The sequence below is a fragment of the Carassius auratus genome, chromosome 28, assembly GCF_003368295.1.
Source record: "Carassius auratus strain Wakin chromosome 28, ASM336829v1, whole genome shotgun sequence".
Lineage (NCBI taxonomy): Eukaryota > Metazoa > Chordata > Actinopteri > Cypriniformes > Cyprinidae > Carassius > Carassius auratus.
The window spans coordinates 11,941,439-11,964,324 of NC_039270.1; the positions used below are offsets into that span (position 1 = coordinate 11,941,439).

The window sequence follows — 22,886 nt, forward strand, 5'->3', positions numbered from 1 at the left end:
TTCTCAGTGGGAATACAGTTTGGCATGTTCCTGAAGTATCAGTACATCTGACAAGTTTAGTCCAAATCATTTAATGCAATCCGCTGTCTCTGTGGTGTTGGTAGTAGTGGTGTGATATCTAGAGATTTTAAGGGATTTTGTTGATATGATAATTGGATGATATTGTGTTGGTACTTTCACAGGTTTAGGACTGCCATGGAAAGCTGACTCCCAAAGCATTTAATGTTCTTCATATTCTGTGCAGTGGTTAGTTTGCAGGCATGACAGAAATCAACTTTTCCAGCAAGTTAAAATTGATATTTAGCTTTTATGGACATTTTTACCTTTTAATTATGTCAGAAAAAAATTTACATTACAAAATGTAAGCATCATTTTTGTCTCATGCTTAAATTGAATCAAATTCTAATAGTAAGACACTATAGGGCAGTTAAAGTTGTTTGCAATGCAGAGGAAACTGAGAATCTGCATCTGAAGTGGCAGTATACTTGTTTAATGCATGAGTGATTCGTTGAGTCATTCATTTAACGCTTTCTTTCAAACGGCTGACCAAACACCATTGAGATGCAGAGATTTTACTTTTGATCAAATCAACATCACATTTGCACCCGTGCTGATATTTGGAGAAAAAACGCCACTCTACGTGTGATTAACTTAATTATCAGTCAATTCTTTGGCCCAATTATCTTAAAGTTTGGGGGAATTCTAAAAGTATTTTAATAGACTTAATTACAGAGTGAAAGCATAATCTGAATCATGTTTATGTGTATGTTCTCTGGGTGTTTGATTGTTGTGATACACTCAATTTGCATATTGTTTAAACGAGAATTATGATGATGATCATGATGATCTTCAATGCTTTTTCCCATTGAAAACCAACTGGGAACTTGTGATTTTAGTGAAAATGACCTTAAGTTGGTTTCATTCTATCTACATTTGGGACTGAAACCCACAGGATAAAAGCACGAAAACACAAAAATCTTAAAAGTTGAGAACGAGAGTCTATTGATTGGTATTTTCTCTGGTGAAAAGAAAAAAAAAAGAGCGAGGCTTCAGACAAGCTTTTGTTGTTGTCAAGCTCTTCTAAAGCAGATCTGAGTGTAATTCCAGCCTATAAAAAGCACACTTATTGGACTGTTAGAAGAAAACACAAAGTAGTGATAAGTGTGTGTTTCTGTCTTCAGTACGCTTTTAGTTCTCTTCTCGTCATTTTCCTCTGTGGTTACACTGATGCTTTTCCTTTTCCCCTTCACTTTTATCTCTCAAATCTCTTACTCGCTCTGATTCAGGGAAATCTTGAGTCATGTTGTACTTCAGATGAAAAAGATGTTGTTTGTTTCTCTGGTTTTGCAATCTTTTTATTTTCAGCAGTGCACTGCTTTTACTTGGTTAATGTTGCCACACTGCAAGAGCTGAGAGAGCAGAGGTTATGCAAGAATGTACTGGGGCTAATGTAAAGAGGTCAGAGGTCAGTTCCGTGCATTTTTGACAGTGCTTGACCCTGGTTATCTCTATTTCATTTTTTTTTTTGTGATGTTCAAAGGGAGGAAGTTGAGTGTTTTTATGGGAAAAGTCTCACTGAATAGCCTGTCAAGTGGCTTGCTAAATTCTCACACACACAAACATCTAGAGGAAGTTTTGGATGGAACTGATGTTCTTGGTTAACTTCCAGTCAGAGTTTGTTTTCTCACTTCCATGTCACTGTGCTGTGGGGAGGCAATAACCAGCAGACAAAGGTTACTCAATGTTTTTCACTCCACATCATTATATATTACTCTTATAAAGAAAAAGGACTGTAGAACTGTGGGTAGAAACAGGACTGGAGTTTGTGAAGAACTGCGTCTGAAAATGACTCCAACCAAATTATAACTCATTGTCCACACTAAGTACCTTGACATAAGTCTTTTAGAAGTAAAGTCATTGGGGATGCATTTGTGCATTTAGCTGAAACTTCAGTGCGAATGCTATTTATGAAGACAAATGTTTCCTAAAACATGAATGATTCTTGCTGTGAGTTGTAAGCGGTATATTTCTGTGTTTTCCAGATGTAGGAGAGCAGAAGGCCGTTATGCTGTTGACCGAGCTGCCATCATCAGTCACTGGAACTGGCTGCAGGCCCAGGTTTCAGATCTGGAGTACCGTATACGCCAACAGACCGACATTTACAGACAAATCCGCTCCAGCAAGGTGTGCATGTTTACTTTGTTCACTTTGTGTTGTTTACTGTGTAGTTTAAGCTTTAACCCAGCAGAGGTAGCGTCTGCCACAGTAACTTGGCAACGTGGGTGCTCTCTCATGTTCCCGTGGCATTGTTTCATCATTCATTTGCTCTGTTTTTGTTTAAACTGACACTTTTACAACTTCACAAACACAATCAGATCATTTGGAGAATATCATTAATTGGCACTATTTGCCTGAAATGTGAAATGATGGCTGTGTATTAAGATCATTCTGACTCTACATGAAATGTTGAAATGGTAGATATGTATTGTTGATCTCATAAACCAGTTTTCAGTATATTTTATATATTAACTGTTTGTTAAAGTTGTACTATTCACAATATTACTGTTTTTACCGTCTTTTTATAATAAATCAACAATGCAGAGCAAAAGAGATTTATTTCTAAAAACAGGCACAAACATTTTCTTTACATTTATCAAGGTTTATAATATGTGATTTGCATGAGACAAGTGTTGATAAATGTAATATTGACTGTAAAACTTTTTGTTTTTATTTTCTACATAGTAAAAATGTTTTTTTATTTTACTTAAAGTATCTTTGGCTCATCAAGGCTGCACTTATTTGATCAAACAGAGAAAGACAGTAATATTGCAAAAAATTTTTTTCTATTTTATTATACTTTTAAAATATAATTTATGTGTGTGATCAAAGCTGATTTTTCAGCATCATTACTCCAGTTCTCAGTGTCACATGATCCCTCAGAATTCATTCGGATTTATTATCAATGTTGGAAACCATTGTGCTTAATATTTTTTCTGGAACCTGTGATACTTTTTTAGGATTCTTTGAATAATAATAAAAATAAACGGCATATTCAAAATCAAGATCTTTTTTAACAATGTCAATTTGTATCAATTTAACACATCCTTGCTCAGTAAAAGTAGTAATTTCTTTAAAAATAATAATTACTGATCTGAATTACTGTTTGTTTTCTAGAAAATCAAAAATAGAAAGGTTGACATGATTTTGATGGACTGAAGTTCTGGTCTATAATTTGTCTGTTTTTTTGCCTTGATAGGGCAGTGTTGCACTTGGGGAGAGCTCCGTGTGTGAGTCAGTACCAGAGAACAACAGTGACTCAAGGACAGAGACCATTACCTGCCCTGTCCCACGGGTAAGACCCATGACCACACTGAAGAACACTAAACAAACTACTACACAGTCAGCCTAGTCCTGAACTCAGTCTAAGCTATCATGTAAGACAAACGCGTGTTATTTTCTCTTACACCATATTATAACTAATGAACTATCTATAATAAAAGACCCATTAGTGTGTTTAATTCCCACACTAACAGATAAAGCGCTCATGATACGGGCCCACGCATAGCCTTAGAGAATGCTGGGACTGTTGAGCGAGAGAATTGAGAAGAGGGGCTACAAACACTCAGTCCTTTTGTCTGTCATATGCAAAGCACCGCTGACCTTTTCATCCATTCAGAGGAGTGAAGAAATGCAGCAAGGACCATTCAGCTCATCCAGACCAACTCAGGGGATGTCCTTTCCAACATCACATTTGTTTTTTGTGTTTTTAGGAGCTTGATACTGGTGCAGTGGAAACATCTGTATCATCTAATGGTATCGTCACAGAAACTGACTTGAGGAAAAGCTGTGGACCTGTGAAACAGGTCAATGGTGTTATCAACAGGTATGAACGACCATATATCATTCTTCTTTTTTTTTTCTTCACTGAAAAGCAGAAATGTCACTTTTATTGTCATGTTCATCCAAGATGATTTCTCCTCCTCATTCAGCTTACTGCCCAGTTCCCCTGTCCCCTTGGACCCAGACGAGCAGAGCCGCTCCGAGTCCCAGCAGAAGCTGGAGACGGGCCCTCAGGCTTCTCCTGCACCAGACAGCACATGTGTTGCGGCCCGCACGCGTCCGCTGCTTTCATGCAGGAAGCGCAGAGTCCTCCGGCCCGGCTCGCTCACCAGTCTCAATCGTAAGGTAAGGAGATTTGTGCTTTTGAGCAGAGAGCGCTGTTTACACTTCAACACTTAACACTTTTGCACTAAAACGGTACACTAATGACCAATTTCCATTTCTTTTTAAACCCTCATTTAAATTTTTTGACATGACATGTCAGTGAAGATCACTAGGTATGAAAGTTGTGAGCGAGAGGTGTGCGAGGCGGCTAAAACAAGCTCTTTCTATGTCACCTGTGGAAGTGTTTTACTCCAGATGTAGTGAGCTCTCTAAGGTCCCAGTGGGCTTCTTACAAAGGTTACAGATTAAAGAGACGCAGTGTTACAGAGATCACAGTACTGCTTCAGAACTGTCACTGCTGTGAATGACAAATGGTTGACTAAAGCAAGTTTTATCTTCCAAATGTGATAATAGAGAAAAAATGTGTTGCATATCTTATATCTTTGGATCCAGATATTTTCAAGAATAATTTATCATATCTTTAGTGCAGTTTTGTGTGTTTGTCTGTGTAAAATTATTATTGGCATTTATATTTTCATTGAACTAAAGATATAAATTATTCTCGAAAATATGTACATGCAAACAGAGAAATGCAATAAATACATATTTTAAAGCACTTATTATTCATTTTAACTTTCCTAAAAACATTCAATATAAGTAGTAATTGTGTGATTTGTGTCAGTCTTTAGAAAGCAGAAAACCATATATAAAGCCTCAGCAATATCCTTTTAATGGTTACCCCTGTGGAGTTTGATTGGTTTGTCATATAATATTGCATTTTTAAGAACTTGGACATATTTGACTGTGTAATTTATAGGGTCAGGATCTTGGTCGAGTGGTGTTTCTATGTGTAATAGAAACCAAGCGGCTGTAAAAATGTAGTTTGGCTGGTTAGGACCGAAACTTGAAAGACTGAAAGACACAGCATTTATCATTCATCTGCCCATCTCTGGTTAGGACCTGGTGAAACAGTCCATGTCTAACAGACAGCTGTCCTGTCATATTCATAAGATGGCTACACAGTCTCAGCTCTTCTTTTACAGATCTATTTGTTCTCTGAACAGCCTTTAAAACTCGATTCCTCCCATAACGCAGGCCCACTGTGAGAGAGAATGTGCAGGCATGTGCTAAAACAATAAGCGCAACCCCAGTCAAGCTCAGCTCCATTACAAATAACAGCGCTTGGATGTCATTCAGAGTCAACACTCTTGAAATGTTAGGAGAAATGCCACTAGTGTCATCAGTGTACTAACAGCCAGATTCACTCACACTGCCGGTTATAAACTACCTGCTAAATTGATGTCCAGCACTCCAGATGAACGCTGCCCCAGATAGAGACAGAAGCTCAATGGCTTTTAAAATCGCCACCATTACGTTTGAACAAGGACAGATAGAAACATACTGCCAGCTTATTAGCTTATCATATGATACTGCCAGAAATCAGTATCATATATCAGAAGAAATATAAACACAGGTATTCATAATAGGGCCCAGCCCTATTATATATATTTATGTATTTTAATATATAATTTCTATTAAAAAAATTATATGAGCAGTATGCTTTTAATAGGTGTATTGTATTGCAACCTTTATTATGTCAAAAAATAAATAAAAAATTGGCTGCTTTGCAGATTACGATTGAATATTGTCAATGTTTAAATGTGCAGCTATGCAGAATATTTATCTGTCAGTAAAATAGTGTTCTGCTTAACTTGCACATAAAAGCTTTGTTAGTTCTTTAGTTGACATGTTTCAAAATGTGCAAAATGGATCTGGAAACACTTTTTTTGTTTGTTGAAATGCAACCAATTTTGCAGTACATTGCAACTAATAAAGCCGTTGAGTTTTGTAATCCAGGTGTTTTCTGTGATTGCAGCGATGATAGTCCCTGTACAACCGTCCTGCTCTAATGTGAAGCACTCTTGTTTGAATAGGCTCGGAAAAACTGGGCACAGTTGCCAATAGCAACCCGTTCGCTCTTTCTCTCCAGCGCTGTGCTGTGGGTTAATGACACGAGCACATGAGCGCTAGGCACACATGCAAAACTGGGTCAGCAGCTCCGGATCAGTGTGTGGTCATCTGCTGCAGAGATTTGTGTGAGAGCGTCAGGTTGGAAGGGTTGACTCAAGTCAACGGAGACAAAGGGGAAGGCTGATCACTGCCAGACACACATTTCAGATGCTGGTGCTTTTGAGATTTTGGTCACAAAAAGCAAGATCGCAGAGGACGGCACTTGAAAGCCTTGATTGGTTTTTTGTTGTTTTTAAGATGAATTAAAAGTATATTTGATTTCTAGTACATCTTCTCTTAACTGCTTGAGGATGAACTGGGAGAATGAGTTGCAAATCCAGTTGTCCCAAGAGCTATGGTCTGAGGCTCTTGCTAGAGTTAACTCTACCACTGTATGTGCTCGGCTAAGACTCATTCAGCTTAAAGTCTTGCATCGAATTCATTTGACCAAAGCTAGACTTCATAAATTGTTCCTACAAAAGGCATATTTGATGATGATCCATTCATGCTGGTTTTTATTTCTTGTTTTTGCGTTTTGAGCACAAAGAGAAATGTCTGGTTATATACAGAGTATAATACTTCTCTCTCTCACCGTCTTTTTATATGAAATATATTTTCAGACCCCTTTGTTTGTTTATTTGTTTATTCTGCTGCTGGACAAAAAAAGAACAATGTGCAGCGTGTTCACGAATCCTAAATATCAGAATTTAAGGCTGCAAAACATTTAGTGAAAAAAACTGTTCATGGTCATGTCCAGAATTTGTTCCTAACACAAATCATCATTACTATTGAAACCTCATCATCTTAAAGTTGAAAACAGTTTGTTTATATTATACCTTTTTTTCTTTTCTTTATTTATTTATTTATTTATTTATTTAAATGGACATGGTAATGCGTTTTTTCACTACTCTTTGATCAGAAGAACAGCATTTATATAAATTGTTTAATTTGATCAGTTCAGTGTGTCCTTTCTCCATAAAAGTATAACTGTAGTATACATTGAATATTTATTCTTTTGTGGAGTCATGTATCAATGCAGGGCTGATGTTTCTATTGAATTAAATGTGTTGTCAACATCTGCTCTTATCTTCTGTGCTTGTCAGGCTCAGAGGTCAGTGGCTCCTCGCTGTGGCTGTGAGCTGAATGCTCAGTGTGTGATGTGCAGTGGACGTGCTCTTCCTCCTGCAGACACCCAGCACCAGCTCCCTCTACTGGACAGACTGGCACAGTTCGACCCCTGCGTTCACCCCATCCTCTCATTTACAGACGGTGAGGACACACCCCTGTCCTTTAATTGCTTGTTTCTCTCATTCTTTCCAGTATGCCCACGTGTAGACAAAAACAGTAACGGCATTAAAGCAGGTATGCTTAAATTTCCTTGTTCTGTTCCGTCTCGTGCACCACAGTATCCACACAGTTTCAAAGTTTTTTCTAATGTGGACGAGCGCGCATGGAACAGTCCGATACATGTACAGCACCACTCATTTTGTCTCAACATTTCACCTTGCACCTTCACTGTTGTATGCTTACCATCCACGTGGTCACAGAATTGGGCTGCATGTGGACTGCTTGTGCGGACGTCTACAGACACTTCTAAAGATGACAATTGCGTCACATGGACGGCTGAAGTATACTAAGGTCTCCACACATGACTAGCACAGCTCTATCTATCCCCTCTGTTAATTTCCCACAGTCTGCCTCAAGAATGAGTTTTTTTTTTTTTTTTTTTTTTTTTTGCATATCAACTAGGTGTTAATTTAAATGTTAATAATTCTGGATCTAGTTATTGCACCTCTTAAAATAACCTGCAGGCTGCTCTGGGTTTAGAGCAGTTCATTAGTTCTGAGATTTCAGATTAAGTTTTTGCTGTTCATGTCTGTGAGAATTCATTAGCATTAGATTTGAGGAGCTGATCTTAGATCAGCAGTCCTGTGCTGTGCTGGTCGGATTAGCTGATCAAGCATTCGTCTCCCTGACCTTTGCAGTGATAACCATTTTAAAGAGCAGTGCAATCTGACTCTTGACTAAGCATGCCAGTAGCAGCCAGCTTAGTCAGACTGGCAGAGAGAGATGCATTTTCCCTCATTAATATGAACCGGTTGTCCTCTCTAATCTGGTGTCTATTGTGCAAATGAATGATGGGCGTGGAAGAGGCAGGTGACAGCATGGGTGAAACTCCAGTAGATAGAGGGAAAAAAGGAAGTGGAACCTTGGTATAATGAACACTAGAGGTGAGCTCTGATGCCCTCTGCTGGTGATTACTGACTGCACACTACTGCTACTGCTGCTGCGGGACACTAAACACTGTTGAGCCGCGGCGGTCCCGACAGTCATGGTAGCACGGTCTCCTGTTGCTAATTGATGGATGTCTAAAATAAAAAAAATAAGAAATCTAAAACAGGCCGAATAAATGCATCTAAGGTCAGAAGACATTGTAACATTTAAATATTAGAGTCATTTGCCAATGATTCATAAATGATCCGTTCCTAGGAAGTTCAGAGCAAATTCCTCCCTTCTGATTGGTCAACTGGCTAAGCCTGTTGTGATTGGCACAGAGAGCAGTTCTTGAGCCAGTTAGCCAGCGCTACCATTGACAGAGCACCTTTACATAAAACAATAATATACAGCGCCAATGCATTCTTTATAATAATGACAAAATACAAATACACTTATGCAAGCGAATCATGCCAACAGCTAAAGTTTAGCTGCTAAACTGTGAACACTTAAAACAATAATGGTGGATAATGGTTAGCTGAGTGCTAACGTGACTAACTAATGAAACAATACAGTTTCTAAGCCAAAATCTGTCTACTATAATGTTCAAAGAATGACAGTCTCTCATGCATTAACCCTATAACTACCGCTACAGCAAGAAAAAAAACTGTGTGCTAAACTACATTCTTTATTATTAAATTAAGTAATTAAGAACAACATCACTCTACAATAATCGAACACATTCTTAGGAAATAGTCGGTTCACAGCAAATTATCAGAACTACTTCAATAAGAAAGTAATATTGTCTCTTACCTGGAAACCTAAAACTGCACAAGGTATACATCACATTGAGCACTCAGTAGAAAATGTATGCATAACATTTCAGTCGTACTTACAGGTTGTGTTTCGGAGAGCTTGTTAGTCCAAATTAAGAAGATTAGAAGCCATCGATGATAAAAGACAAGATTAGAGAAGCAGTTATTGATAAAATTTGCACAAAACAATTGAATTGTATTTCTGTGGTATATTTGAACACAGGGTCTTCTCAACATGATGTTAACGCACAATAACTAGTGGAAGTATTTGTGGGCTGATCAGACTTCATATTTCGGTGGGCAGGCAAGGATTATGCAAATGCGTTACCCAGTGACGTATACCAGTGACGGGCAAAAGATTTGAAAATATGATGACTCGTTAAAGCTGCAGTCGGTAACTTTTGACGCTCTAGGGGTTAAAAAACAGAACTGCTTGCATTTTGCGAAGAACATCGTAGCCGGATCTACTTCTCTCTGTTTATGTCTATGAAGAATCACAAAGGTACTGGGTTACTCCGCCGCGGTACCCCCGAAGCAATCTAAAATAGTCCGAATATAAACACTTATTATAGGTGTACTCTAGTGATTCAGGTTTGGAAAATGGATTCATAGTGTACTCGCTTATTATATACATTTTTCTACATTTTGAACACAAACAAAGTTACGGACCGCAGCTCTGATTGGTTGTTTTTTACCGGGAGAGATGGAGTTTCTGCAAATGGCAATAGGACCACTGGGAGGAGCCAGAGGAGCTTGAATTTTTCACAGATTATCTGTCTCATATTCTACTGTCAGGACATAATGACAGGTTTAACAAAACATTTTACAAAAGTTACCTACTGCAGCTTTAAGGCGACTCGGAGTTGTCTCTCTCTCAGAGAGAGGGACATTATCTTTATCATGCACTTTTTTTATTTACAACTTTGGAGATTTTTCTTTGTTTTTATTTAAGGATAGCTACGTTATAAAAAGATATTTTTAAAAAATCCATATGCCCTGCTCTTTAATGGTTATTTATTTTTTACCAATAATTTGATACTTTGAATTCACACTTTGATTGTGTGTGAAATGTGGTTCATAAATGAACATGCCTAAAGTTATAATGCTTTCCTTAAATGCATTGCAAATCAGTTTGGATGGAAGGTAGTTGCATGTAAATGCTTCTGTCTGAATCCCAATCCCATTTCCCACAATTACCTGACCTCTTATTGCTGTTTCTAGCCCATCAATGAAAAAAAAATCCAATGGAAGTCTTATAAAGACAGTTTGATCCGATTTTACTTTTACTATCTAATGTTTTTAAAGTGAAACAGGATATTCAACAAGGAGAATGTTATGTGAGACTTGTCTATCTGGAATTGATAAAGGACTTGAAGTCTGCAAGGTTCTTGGAGGTGCAGAAAGTTATTACATTTTGATGACCGATTAGGAAGAAGAACAGATGACATGATCTACCTGGAAGCATGGGTTTCTGACAGTGTAAGACCATGTTTCAGATGATAAACTGTGTCATTTTCTCTGTCAGATGTGATGATGAATCTCCATATGCAGCGGGTGCTGAAGGGACACTGGCAGAATCGTCCTCTGGATAAGATCAAGCCCATCAAGAAGATCTCGCTCAAGCACAAGTTGTGTATGGGGAGCCGCATCTCAGACCCGTCATCCAAAGACCGACACAAGCTCGCCAACTCTCTCCTCTCCACAGTCCGTGAGTGTGAAAACAACTACAAGAGACTCCAAAACCCCTGATTGATTTGCCTTTAAGGGCTTTTATTAAAATTGAAAATAAAAATGAAATAGGAAATATTGAAAGGATACTCCTCCCCAAAATGAAAATTGTCATTAATCACTTAACCCCCGTGTTGTTCCAAACCTATAAAAGCGCTCCATTCGTCTTCTGAACACATTTTAAGATATTTTCAAATATTTGCCAAGTAACTTAAACTGTCAAGATCCAGAAAAGTATGAAAGACATGATTAGAATAGTCCATCTGCCGTCAGTGGTTCAACCATACATATGACGCGATGAGAAGACTTATTGTTCGCGAGTAGGCCATGGCTTTGGCAGTATGCAAAATATTGAGTTAAAATTCCCCGCTTCCTCAGCATCTGAAATGTCAGGAGCTGTTTTTTCTGTAATGGAGGCAAATTCTCACACCTTTAGCAGAGTCTAAATTTGGTCTAAATGTGACGGACCCTATGGGCATTTAAAGTGACCTTTGAGTGTCTGGCTGTCATTAGTGCTCTCTGCCAGACGCTCTTTGCAGTGTCTCAGCAGTTATTTCTGGCATCATACAAGTCCAGCCACAGTTGCTGACTCCATTTGTTTCTTTCATATTCCATGTATGAATCCTAGAGCTCTAAAGGACGTACAGATGTAGTGCTGTGTATTGTAGCGTTGAGTCACGTGTAATATAATGAAACATGTTACTGTTATTGGTAGTTGTGTATTTAGTCCAAACTATTGAGATATTTTGGCATGACAATCATTTGTTTTGCAAAAACAATTAGTATATGTCCAAGAAAAATATTGCAAAACTATGTACATTACATAAAATAGAGTATACTGGCAAAAAGCATGTTATTAAATCTTCAGATTCTGGAAAACAAGACAAAAAACTAAAGATTAAAATGGAAAACAGTACAGGTTAAAAGACAAGTTAGGAAAAAAAGGTAGAAAAAGTGTAAAGCACAATCTCTTTAAAACATCAAAATATGCAGAGATTAAGATGTAAAAAAGGTTCCTCTACATCAATTCATCAATCTCCCTGTTTGCCTTTTCTCTCAGGTTTGTCGCATCCTAAGGTGCGCTCAGAGAAGGTCTTTCAGCAGCAGTTAGACATCCCAATCAGTGCCAGTAAACATGACTCTCGCCAGCCTTTCCGCCGGAGCAGTTCTTTTGACAGGACTCACGGCCGAAAGAGACCTCGTGAACCCTCGCTGGACCGTGCTGAAAGTATGTTGTTCGTTCATTCATTCATTCTCTCTCCTCATTCAATCATTCTTTCTCCCTCTAACTCATCGAGTGAAGTCCCGTGACTCAGCACTGTCTTTGGTTTGTCTGTAGATGCTCCAAAGTTGAATATGGACATGGGGAGTCCGTGCCCATCTCTGTCTGCTCTCAACACACCCACCCACAGTCCTCTGATGAGACAGCCGTCAATATCCGAGACCTACACACCCCTCCACCTCAACAGCAGCGCTGCCGTAAGATGCTCTTCAAAGCGTCAGTTTGTGGAAACTCTTGAGATCATGTTGCTTAGGCCTGAATGTGACTCTTTCAGACTATTCGCCGACGGAGAGGAGAGAGCCCCTTCGACATCAATAACATCGTCATCCCCATGTCTGTGGCCGCCACCACCCGCGTGGAGAAACTACAGTACAAAGAGATCCTTACCCCGAGGTCAGAGACACAAGCTGTCGATCAATACCTGCATCATATATTCAAAGAATCGTTCTTTACCTGCTAAACATGCTGCCCTTTGCTTTTTAATTGCAGTTGGCGAGAAGTGGACATTTTTGCAAAACCAATATCTGAAGAGGATGATGCTGTGGAGGTACGCCTGTCAACTAACAGTTATTTTAGACCGTGTTAATGGTTTGTTACATGAAGCAGGATGATGATGTCCCAAATGCTTTCTTGGTTGGCAGCTCATTAGGGTTTTAAGATCTAAACTGGCTGACAATGTAATAAAAATCTAGACAGTCTGGAAAGCAGTTTTGTCAAATATCATTAATTAGTGTCAACACACAATGTCTGATTCCTGAAAAATGACTCTTATGAGACCATTCTTTTTAATGATTGTACTGAGGTTTTCAGTGATCTTGTCTCATTGTCTCAGATCGAGGATCTCTCTGACGTCACGTTCTCTCAGCTTCACCTTCCGTGTGAGGAGCAGGAGCGCTCTCGCTGGAGTTGGACTGCCAGCAACATCGCAAAGAGAAGAGGCAGCAGGTGGGGCAAAGCTTTTCTCTGCCCTTTTTAGGAAAGAGTGCAATTTCTCCTGATTAACATCTTTGCAACTGTCTGCGGTTTTCCATTTTGTACTTCATGATGCCAAATGAGTAACTTTCTAGTTTTAAACGAGAGTAACTGACTACAGGCTGTTTGCTTACCTCAACAGTACATTGAGAACTTATTGAAGCAATATGCATTTCAGCGATGTCACCTTATTTCCATTCAGTACTTTAGTCCTGGTTCACACTCATTTCTAACACCAAACCTAAAGATACGAAACCAAAGGCATGAGGATATGCTCATAACCTGATTGGGCAGCTTTTATTACATATTTTGTAACAGATCTTACCAAACATCCAAAACAATGTTTTGTGCAGGGCTAAACACTCGTCATTTTTTGAATTTTTACAAGCTGAGAACACACCAAGAATTTATCAAATGTGAAAAGTCAAAACGGCGCCGGGGACACAAAGAAAGATCTGCTTCAAAGACATGGCAGTTCCAATGCTTCTTCCAAACTGTACTGGCCTTTTGTTAGTTTAGATGTGGTTGGTCTGTGTTGCGTTCGTATTTCAGTTAAACCACATCTTTTCTTGTTTGGTGTGCACCAAGGTTTAATTGGCAGCGTTTACACTTATTCACAGCACACATGGAGCAATCGCACTAGAGTTTGTTTAAATCGAATCAAACCTGCCAAGTCTGAACACACATGATGACCAGCACTTATCTTTGTCTCCACAGGTCATACAAGTCTGTGGACGGACGGACAACCCCGTTGATGTTCGGCACAAACCCCTCCACACCGCAGCCCTCGTCTCCAGACACGCCCCATTTCCACATGCTGCATGATTACAACTCGGTGACATCTCCCTCCAGCCCAGTCAGTCCAGAGATGCTGATGCTGTCCGGCCTCCACACACCCGGCTCCAGAGACTCGCAGCGGCTGCAGTCCAACGAGGACACACGCTGCTCCACCCCAGATACCTACGAGGAAATGGTAGGCTCCTGATATAGAAGCCGCATTGATACATTTCCTAGAATTTATGCTGGCTAGTGTTTCAGGTAAAAGCTAGAGGCTTTATTGTACATTCAAATTCACATGTGCTCAGTTGTACTGCAGTACATTTATTACAAGGACTATCACATTGGTGCAGCTGAGGAGGAATTGGGAAACAAAAAACCTTTTGGTTACTCTGTGCTCAGATACTTGTGATGCAATCTGGGAAAACCCATCAGATGTCATTCTGGGACATTTTCAGAAAATGTGAAAAATAGATTGGGTTAGGTTATTAGGTTAAAATTAGGTTTTCATTTAATTATTATTCTATAATCTCTTTTCCATCATCTCTGAAAACACCAGCCAACTTCAGATAGCCATAACTTTTGTCGTGTTCAAGCTTTCATATTGTATCAAAACCTAAAAAAGGTCAAATTTCACCATGTGGTGGGTTTTCTTAGATGGCATCACATTCACTCCGTGTCTCTGTCCCTACAGGCTCCCCAGCCGGTTCAGCCGTGGGAATGCCGGACCTTTCCCCTGGATGTGGATCCGCAGCAGGAGAGCGAAACCCTACACAGTCCAGCCGGCGAGAGGCCCTGTAGGACCATTCGACGGGTGTCCGGGTGCAGGTCGTCCAAGTCGGAGTCTGACGCTGGGCCTCCGTCACCTCTCGATGATGACTGCGCCAAGCAAAAACAAAGCAACCCACCCAAACCTACTCACCGATGAAGCCTAGACTCTGCCCACCCACCGAACCCCCGCCCACCAGCTTTCACCAACTCCTGAAACAGCAGCAGCATAGATGGAAAAAAATAACCAACGACGAAACGAATGAAAGACCCTGTTGTTTGATATTCAAACATCAGTTAATTCTTTCACGCTTTTTAGTGAATTGTATGGAGATGCATATGAAGACTTGTTTTAATTCAGTCTCGCTTTTGGGTCACTGGAGAAAAAAAGTGTATTAAATTAAATTAGCTTGAGGGCTAAACCAAAATAAGCAGCGCCGAAACGTATCGTATGTAACAGAAGAGCACTTCCCCCTTAGCATGCTGTCGTACTGAGGGGCTCAGCTTGCATTGTGTGTGGCACCTTTCCAGATTTTTCCAATATTTTCCAATTCTAAACTTACTCCTTCAGATTTGAAGTTTATACTGGAGTGATAAAACGCAAAAATCAAGTCAATGATAGTGATTGCAAGAGACAAAGTGTGTGAAAGCACTTCGAATTCTTTTTCTCTACACATTCCCTGCCTATTATTTTAAACAGACAAACTTGCCCGAGAAGTGCATGAATTCCACTTCCTGGTTTCATTTCAGTCCTACATTCTCGTTAATAGCGCGGTTTGTCTGTGCCCCACTTCTGTCAAAGTGACGGAGAGAGAGCAGGTGCCAGAAAACCAAACTGCTCTCATGCACCTTTTAAACGCCACTGTCTGTTTGATTAGAGCACTTAATTGGTCTCTTGCACGACACGATTGCCAGTAAACCTGAATAAACGCACAGGATGTGAACATTTGAGACAAGATTGCACTCTGTAGCTTAGCATCGTGGAACAAGATGGCTCTTTCTCGTGTGGGCCTGCATTAGTGTGAATTTTAAAGCACTTGACGTTGCTGTGCATGATCGGGTTAGTCCAGAAAACGTTGAGTCACTCCAATATAAACTGAAATTTGGTGCCACTTGACCTTGATTTCGTCCGAACCCTATATAAAAGAGCTCTTCATTGATTGGTCAGGTCTAAACTCTTTGTTTAATAACACAATCTGCAGTAGCTACAGCCATCATCGAATCCCGTAACTTGATGTTCGAGTAATAATGTCAGCTGGAGTGCTTGATAGGAAAGGACTTGGCAAATTTTCATTCGTTGGCTCCTCTGTTGCTGGCGGTCACAGCCCCGGTTTTTTTTATTTCTGTTAGCTCCCCAGTCAGTGAGTCACTGCTTGCTACTCCTTCCTGTTATTTGAACTAATACGAATGTACAAGTCTAATAGCGGACACCAGTTACTTAAGATTTTTATAAGTAGCTTCTCTGTATCTGTCGTCACACGTTTCTAGCTATTGTAGCCATTTGTTCTTGTTTAAGGGATGTCATGTAAACCAGAAATCCTTAATATATTCCTTTTATCTCACTGGAGTGTATCAGCGTTCATAGCGTCAGAGAAATCTCATCTGTTGAGGTTGTGTGGCAAATCATAAGGGGACCATCTACGACTGTCCCATTCATTCTTAATATCATTAATTATGGTTTTATGTCTCTCTCTCTGTGGGGGTCTGTGTACTTATCAGGCAAATGTACCTTAAGGTTTGACAAGCTTTCGAAAGCCAATATTGTATCGTGTGAGTTATTTTCATACTTTGAATTTCCAGTGTGGGGAATGAGGGTTGGGTGAGTCTGGTGTATACTTTAGCATGTAATAGTTTGTACAAAACGACAACAACAACAAAAAAGTTTATTTTGTACATACCTTGTTTGATTCTTTACTGTGTTTGATGTTCAGGCTGTAGCTGTCCTGATTGTTTAGGGAGAAGACACACGAATATTTAACTTTCTTTATGGAGAGGCAACAAAAAAGAAAAAAAGTTTATGGATGATTGGCAAATATCTGACAGACAGGCAACAGTTTGTGCTTCTCAAATTAAAAGTGAATTATATTGTACTCCAGCGTCTTCTGTCTTTCTGTTGTCCTACAAACATGCTTTCATCAGGTTCCTATATGTAGAAAGTTCAATTGTTCCAGATACACTGCTTTGATCAGTAAGTAATTGGATTAGAACTTGCATTTCTTTAACATGTTTATATGCCTTTGATGTATTTATATGAAAGTGACGTGACATACAGGCAAGTATGGTGACCCATACTCAGAAACCTTGCTCTGCATTTAACCCATCCAAAGTGCACACACACACACCATGAACACACACCTGGTGCAGTGGGCAGCCATTTATGCTGTGGTGCCCGGGGAACAGTTGGGCGTTCAGTGCTTTGCTCAAGGGCACCTCAGTTGTAGTATAGCCGGCCCGAGACTCGAACCCACAAAACCACGAGTCAAACTAACCACTAGGCTACAAATTCCTCACATATATATATATATATATATATATATATATATATATATATATATATATATATATATATATATATATATGTATGTATATATATATGTATGTATATGTGTGTATATGTATATTAAATGTATGCATTTAGCAGACGCTTTTATCCAAAGCGACTTAGTGCATTCAGGCTATCGATTTTTACATATCATATCATGTGTTATATATATATATATATATATATATATATATATAATATATCATTGTATTTTTACTGCAGCACTTTAGCTGAAGCAGCGTGTAAAAAGAGGGGACAACTGCATTTAATTTACTATAATTGAAACTAAAGCAGCAATATGTTGATTATAGCTTTTTCAAATTTGCATTGTTCAAATAGCTTGCCATTTACGTTCCCAGGATGCTTTCAATGGTACTCGGTTGGAAAAAACAGCGATTTAGTCTTTGTTCTGCCACCTAGCGGCGATGATACTGCATCACTCACATTCATATGGTTGCAAATTTCATTAAAATGGCTATATTCTCCGTTATTGGTTTACTTGGTTCCGTAGAATTCGTCTTTTCATGTGATCTGAACCTGAGGCGACCTGCTATATGTAACTTTAAAAACCGCTTTCGTTTGTCTCCTGTTTACCTTTTAGTCTCATGTCAGTATTCATGATTTTAAATCGATATTTCAAGTCTTGGACTAGCTTTTCACCTGTGAATCTTTCAAACGTAAAAAAAAAATGACACTGTACCTTTAAGTATAATATCTAGTGTTTATAAACACGACTATAACACGCATCCACTGAGTAAATCATCTGAAGGGAAAAGGAAACCAAGAGAGAGTGATCTTCCAGAAAAACAAAGGACACACAAAGCAGTTTAATAAGGACTTTATTTCCAAATTCACGTTTACAGCAAGGAGTATCAGTGTAAACCATTTAATAAAACACATTACGATAAAGACAATCACAACTGTCAAGCTAGAACGAAGAACTGCGAGGAGAAGAGCAGAGGCGGGAAATGAAACGGAGGAAAGAGAGATAGAGAGACCTCGGAACCGGTTAACAGATTATTACAGGATCATTTGAAACCCAGATAAAGGGCGGAATGACTTAAAAGGCCTTATCCAGTGCCGTTTTTAAACATTTGATCTGATAACTGTGTTCTTCATGTTTATGTTAGCAGCATGCTGTAGGACGGCCACAGTGTTGGGTTTACAGCAGTCCGTCTAAAGCGTCTCACAGGCTCATGTTAAGATGCAGGTGGCACTAGTTAAGTCCTAAACTGATATTCTGGATGCAAATTATTCCTCTATTTTACCTATTAATATTGTTATTATTAAATTATTTTTTTCCACATTTCTGAATGCAAGATATACATCTAAATGAGTAATGCGGTTTGTGTAAAGGCAGCTCTTCTGTTCACATCAGTGCATACACTTTCAAACGAGCCTAAAGCTGCAATGCACTGCAGATATTAAACAAAAGGCTTAGTGTCCGATCCAAATCAGATCTTCTGAACGCATTCGTACATCTTTGACATCGTCCACACAATACTATTAGAAAAAAAAAGAGTGCAACATAAACCTGGATCTTAGCAGGTAGCAGTGTTACTTCAATCCTCCTCCACTTTTTCCTTCTTTCTTTTCGTGTTTTAAGATGAGTTTAACGCTCTAGTAAAAAGGTAGTTTTCTAAACAGTTGGGTTTGGTGACTGGCTACAATATTCACAACCATGGGTGAAGTGGATTGCATGCTGGGAATGTGGTTTGACTCTATACTGAGGGGAGCTTGGCTGTGTGTTAAATGTCCTGCACCGTGTTTTACACCAAATGATCCATCTTAGACCAAAGAGAATCTTTAAAACATAAGACGGTCTTCTCAAATGTAGCTGATGGACACCGGGAGGCACTTTTCTGTTGTCTGTCCTCAATATGAGATTTCCTGATGTGATGTTACAGTTATTTTATTGAGTGCTTTTAACTGAAATCCTCTCATGTCTTTTGAAGTGGTTCATACACACATGCTTTGGAGCAGCATTTTACACACAGAAGCTGAAATCCATCAATACAGAAGCATCATTACCACACAGATATAAGCAGAAGGAAACAATGAGAGGATGTACCGAGTGATGTATATTGAGTTTGATGGTGCTTGTGCAGGGCAAACTACTTCAGAGCTCAACAGTAAGGATGACAATGTGATCTGGGGCCTGTGTGAGGCCGTCACTACATCTTATATTTGGTCTCATAAATCTTTTTAAACATGGCAATCATTTTTGTTGTGAAAACGGAAACGCCATCAGAATGATGCAATGGTTGTACTTAATTACTAGACATTATCAGTTAGGAATTAACATTATTTGGCAGTGTAAAAAAAAAAAAAAACTTTCATTTTTAATAATTTGCATTAAATTATTGTAAAAAGATCATCCTAAACAATGTTGCTAAAAATAATTTAAAAAATATATAAATATAAAAAAATCTATGTAAAATGGAGTTATGTTTCTAATTATTTGTATTAACGTTTAAAAAAAATCTAGAATTAAAATGTATATTTTTACAGACAAAATATGTCGCTATAAAAAAAATGTAAACAACTGTCCAGATAGACAAAAATCCTTATTGTTGAGCCCTGTACAACAGTTTATTTAAATTTTTGTGATTATTTTTATATATTGACATTTGCTTTCCTCTCTGTCAAGAGTCGCTAGAGGCCAAGCAAGATTTCCTTCAGCGATGCAACTTCCTGTGCATTTACGAGGACAGATAAGCCTTGAGAATCTGCTCTGGTGATGAATGAGGATGTGCAGTTTAATACAATTCACAGGTAAAGTCTGATACCGACATTTCCAAACTATGATATTAGAATTACTTTATCCTAGACTCATCAGAAATATGATTTATCAAAGTCTTTACTGTTTTAATTTGGATCGAACACACAATTGAGGTGTTTTGTGAATTTAAAAACTTTTTTTAAACACCAAAGCATGCACTATAGAGCGCTCTGATGCGTTTGATTGAAATAACTATATAGCGGGCCTCTATTGTGTCCGATTGTAAGTTATACCTAGGAGCGTTTGAAATGTTCCTGTCCTATCAAATTCACAGCCTCTCATTAACTGCACCCTTCCGAACCATGTAGCACGTTTGCCTTCACTACCGCTGCATGTCAAAACAGGAGTGCAAGTTATGGTAAATAAAAACATTCACAATAAGGCAACGAAGCAAATACAGCTTTGAAAGCAAATGTCATTGTTGTTTCTTAAAAAAAAACGGGGTATTAAAAGAAAAAAAATCAGGCTACTCAGTGCTGTAAATGACCATTTGGATCAATACACCACCAGCTCCTTTTAAATTGAAGCGTTTTTTTTTTCTCTCTCTCTTTTGTTAATACTAAGTCAATAACATCAATACCTGTCTCACCGTGCCAGGAGGCAAAAATTATTTCACAAGCAGACAAGCCGCTGGGACAACCTTTAGTTAGGAGAAATCCGACAAGCACCTCTTTTGAAAGGACTGAAGGAGATACATTTGTAACTTTTTTTTTTTTTTTTTTTTCTCAATGTGTGGTTTGGTGCCGGCAGCTCACAGGCCTTGTTTAGCGAGGGAGGCCGACACCTGATCAGCTAGCGTGGACAGTTGTGGGGAGTCGGCCATGTTGATGCTGCCGGAGGAAGACACGTTGCTGAGGCGGCGGGGCGATCCATCCATGGAAATGTCGGGGGACTGGTACACGATCTCAGCGCCGTGGTCGGTGCGTGCTTTGGCTTGCTCTCGGAAACTCAGCTTGTGGCTCTCAATCTGACGGGAGGGAAGGAGGAATTCGGATTAAATTGGATGCAAATGAACAACTGTCAGGTTGTGTAAGATAATATTAGGGCTGCACGATGTGTCGTTTAAGCATCGATATCGCGATGTACGAATAATCCACGATAGTCACATCGCGGATGTGCGATGTAGGCTGTCGTAGTTGATCCGTTATTCATTAACTGTACGGCCCTTGACCAATGTGATTGGCAGATTAATTGCACAGCAGTTTTTAAGTCCTGAAAGTTTAACAGGGCAGAGAGAGATAGAGCGTGAGAGAGAGTGAGAAAGAGAGAGCGAGCCCCTGCCGCACACTCACCGCCTTCAAACAACATGAGCGCTGTCTTGCTCTCTCTCCCTCGCGCATATTAATCAATTGACACGATGTTTTCAATGTTTAAATCATTTAAAATGAGAATGTAAGTGTGCTCACCCCATTTTTGTTTGTAAGAAAAAATTTGATTAGATTTTATATCGCAGAAAAATAAAATATCGCAATGTCATTTTTTCCCAATATCGTGCAGCCCTAATTATCGTACATAATATGAAAGGTTGTATGTATTGTTTGGGATCACTAAGGTTTATTATTTTTATATATCACTAAGTTTATTACGAACGATGCCATTATTTGAGCTAATACAAACTAAAACAGTCTTGCTGGAAAATAAAAAATATTTATTTTAATATATTTTGAAATTAAATTTTATTCCTGATGCAAATCTGAATTTTCAGCATCATTAGTGGTGTCTTTAGTGTCACATGATCCTTCAGAAATATTTCTCTAGGTGTGTTCACGCCATTTTGTAATTACCGCAATTACGATATACCAACTCGTAAAAAGACGTAGAACTCGTAATTGTAACTTGTGAACTGGGAGTTTTCTGACCATGGCTTTGTTTAGGCAGTGATAGTGCGATAGATCTGTGTCCGAGTCCAAGAATATGAACAGCGCCAAATAGAACGTCATGTTTTGTCCTTTAGAAATTACTGTAATTCCGATATGGCATGAATGCAGCATAACACGCCGATTTACTGTGCTTTTTAAAGTTTTTTCTGGAAACCGTAATTTTTTTTTCAAAAAAAACTGTAGAATGTTTTGAAGGGCATTGTGTATTTTTTTATAATAGTCTGTATATCTGTCCCAGCTTAATTTGCAGTAAGGCTTCCCTCTAGTGGACTTACATGGACAACTAGATGCAACATGGTAAGGTGAGTCTTATAAAATACAGTTCAGTAAATATATATATATATATATATATATATATATATATATATATAATAAACATTCAGTACTTTCTGCATCCATCCCATTCATTTTGATAAGAATAGTTTTATTTGCTCACATAAGTGGGATTATAAATGTACTAAAATATTTCTTATAAAGATAATGCACTGTTGAATTGAAAAAAGACACTTGATAATTCCAGTGTTATACTTACTGAGGCCCTCTGACTTAACCAGACTGTTCCCTTCAGAGGAGGGAAGGTCAAAGGTCATGTCCACATCAATAGAGTGAACAGCGTCCCCATTAGAGGAAGCATTTGCGGCCTGCGGCTCTGCTTCCTTCCCCTTCTCCCTCTACAGTGTGGACGCCACATAGTTCACATGGTTATGGGTAAACAAAACAAAATGTGTTGGGATGCAAAGTATGAAATAAGGTTATAAAGGGATAAAAAAAATAAAAACACTCAAACTAGAGGGAATGCTAGGAGAAGGCGTGAAGCAGTTTCAATATTTAGTAATAGTGCCGGTCTACTCTATCATCTTCCTCCTGTGGATCAAATAATAATGCCCATCAATAAGTTAAGAGCAAAAATTCTTTGATCAAAAGACTAAATTTCATTTATTTATGTGTTCTG

At 38.8% G+C, this 22,886-nt stretch overlaps 2 protein-coding genes across 13 annotated transcripts in view; one reads left to right on the plus strand and one right to left on the minus strand.

Annotated features, from left to right (window-relative positions):
- kansl1b (KAT8 regulatory NSL complex subunit 1b) overlaps positions 1 to 16,820 on the plus strand; it is a 65,144-nt gene extending 48,324 nt beyond the window's left edge. For all 3 annotated transcript variants that reach the window (XM_026207779.1, XM_026207778.1, XM_026207780.1), the window contains 13 exons: positions 2,043 to 2,184; positions 3,257 to 3,352; positions 3,771 to 3,883; positions 3,990 to 4,185; positions 7,278 to 7,443; positions 10,729 to 10,911; positions 11,992 to 12,159; positions 12,271 to 12,410; positions 12,488 to 12,606; positions 12,703 to 12,760; positions 13,046 to 13,158; positions 13,903 to 14,158; positions 14,657 to 16,820. In XM_026207779.1, the coding sequence (XP_026063564.1) occupies positions 2,043 to 2,184; positions 3,257 to 3,352; positions 3,771 to 3,883; positions 3,990 to 4,185; positions 7,278 to 7,443; positions 10,729 to 10,911; positions 11,992 to 12,159; positions 12,271 to 12,410; positions 12,488 to 12,606; positions 12,703 to 12,760; positions 13,046 to 13,158; positions 13,903 to 14,158; positions 14,657 to 14,890 (1,984 nt within the window). In that variant the 3' untranslated portion in view covers positions 14,891 to 16,820. The remainder of the gene's footprint in view (positions 1 to 2,042; positions 2,185 to 3,256; positions 3,353 to 3,770; positions 3,884 to 3,989; positions 4,186 to 7,277; positions 7,444 to 10,728; positions 10,912 to 11,991; positions 12,160 to 12,270; positions 12,411 to 12,487; positions 12,607 to 12,702; positions 12,761 to 13,045; positions 13,159 to 13,902; positions 14,159 to 14,656) is intronic.
- Positions 16,821 to 20,424: 3,604 nt separating this feature from the next.
- Positions 20,425 to 22,886, minus strand: part of maptb (microtubule-associated protein tau b) — a 36,384-nt gene continuing 33,922 nt past the window's right edge. For 9 of the 10 annotated variants that reach the window (XM_026207785.1, XM_026207784.1, XM_026207781.1 and 6 more), the window contains one exon: positions 20,425 to 21,021. In XM_026207785.1, the coding sequence (XP_026063570.1) occupies positions 20,806 to 21,021 (216 nt within the window). In that variant the 3' untranslated portion in view covers positions 20,425 to 20,805. Of the gene's footprint in view, positions 21,022 to 22,466; positions 22,606 to 22,886 lie in introns of all 10 variants that reach the window. The other variant, XM_026207787.1, reaches the window with a different exon arrangement.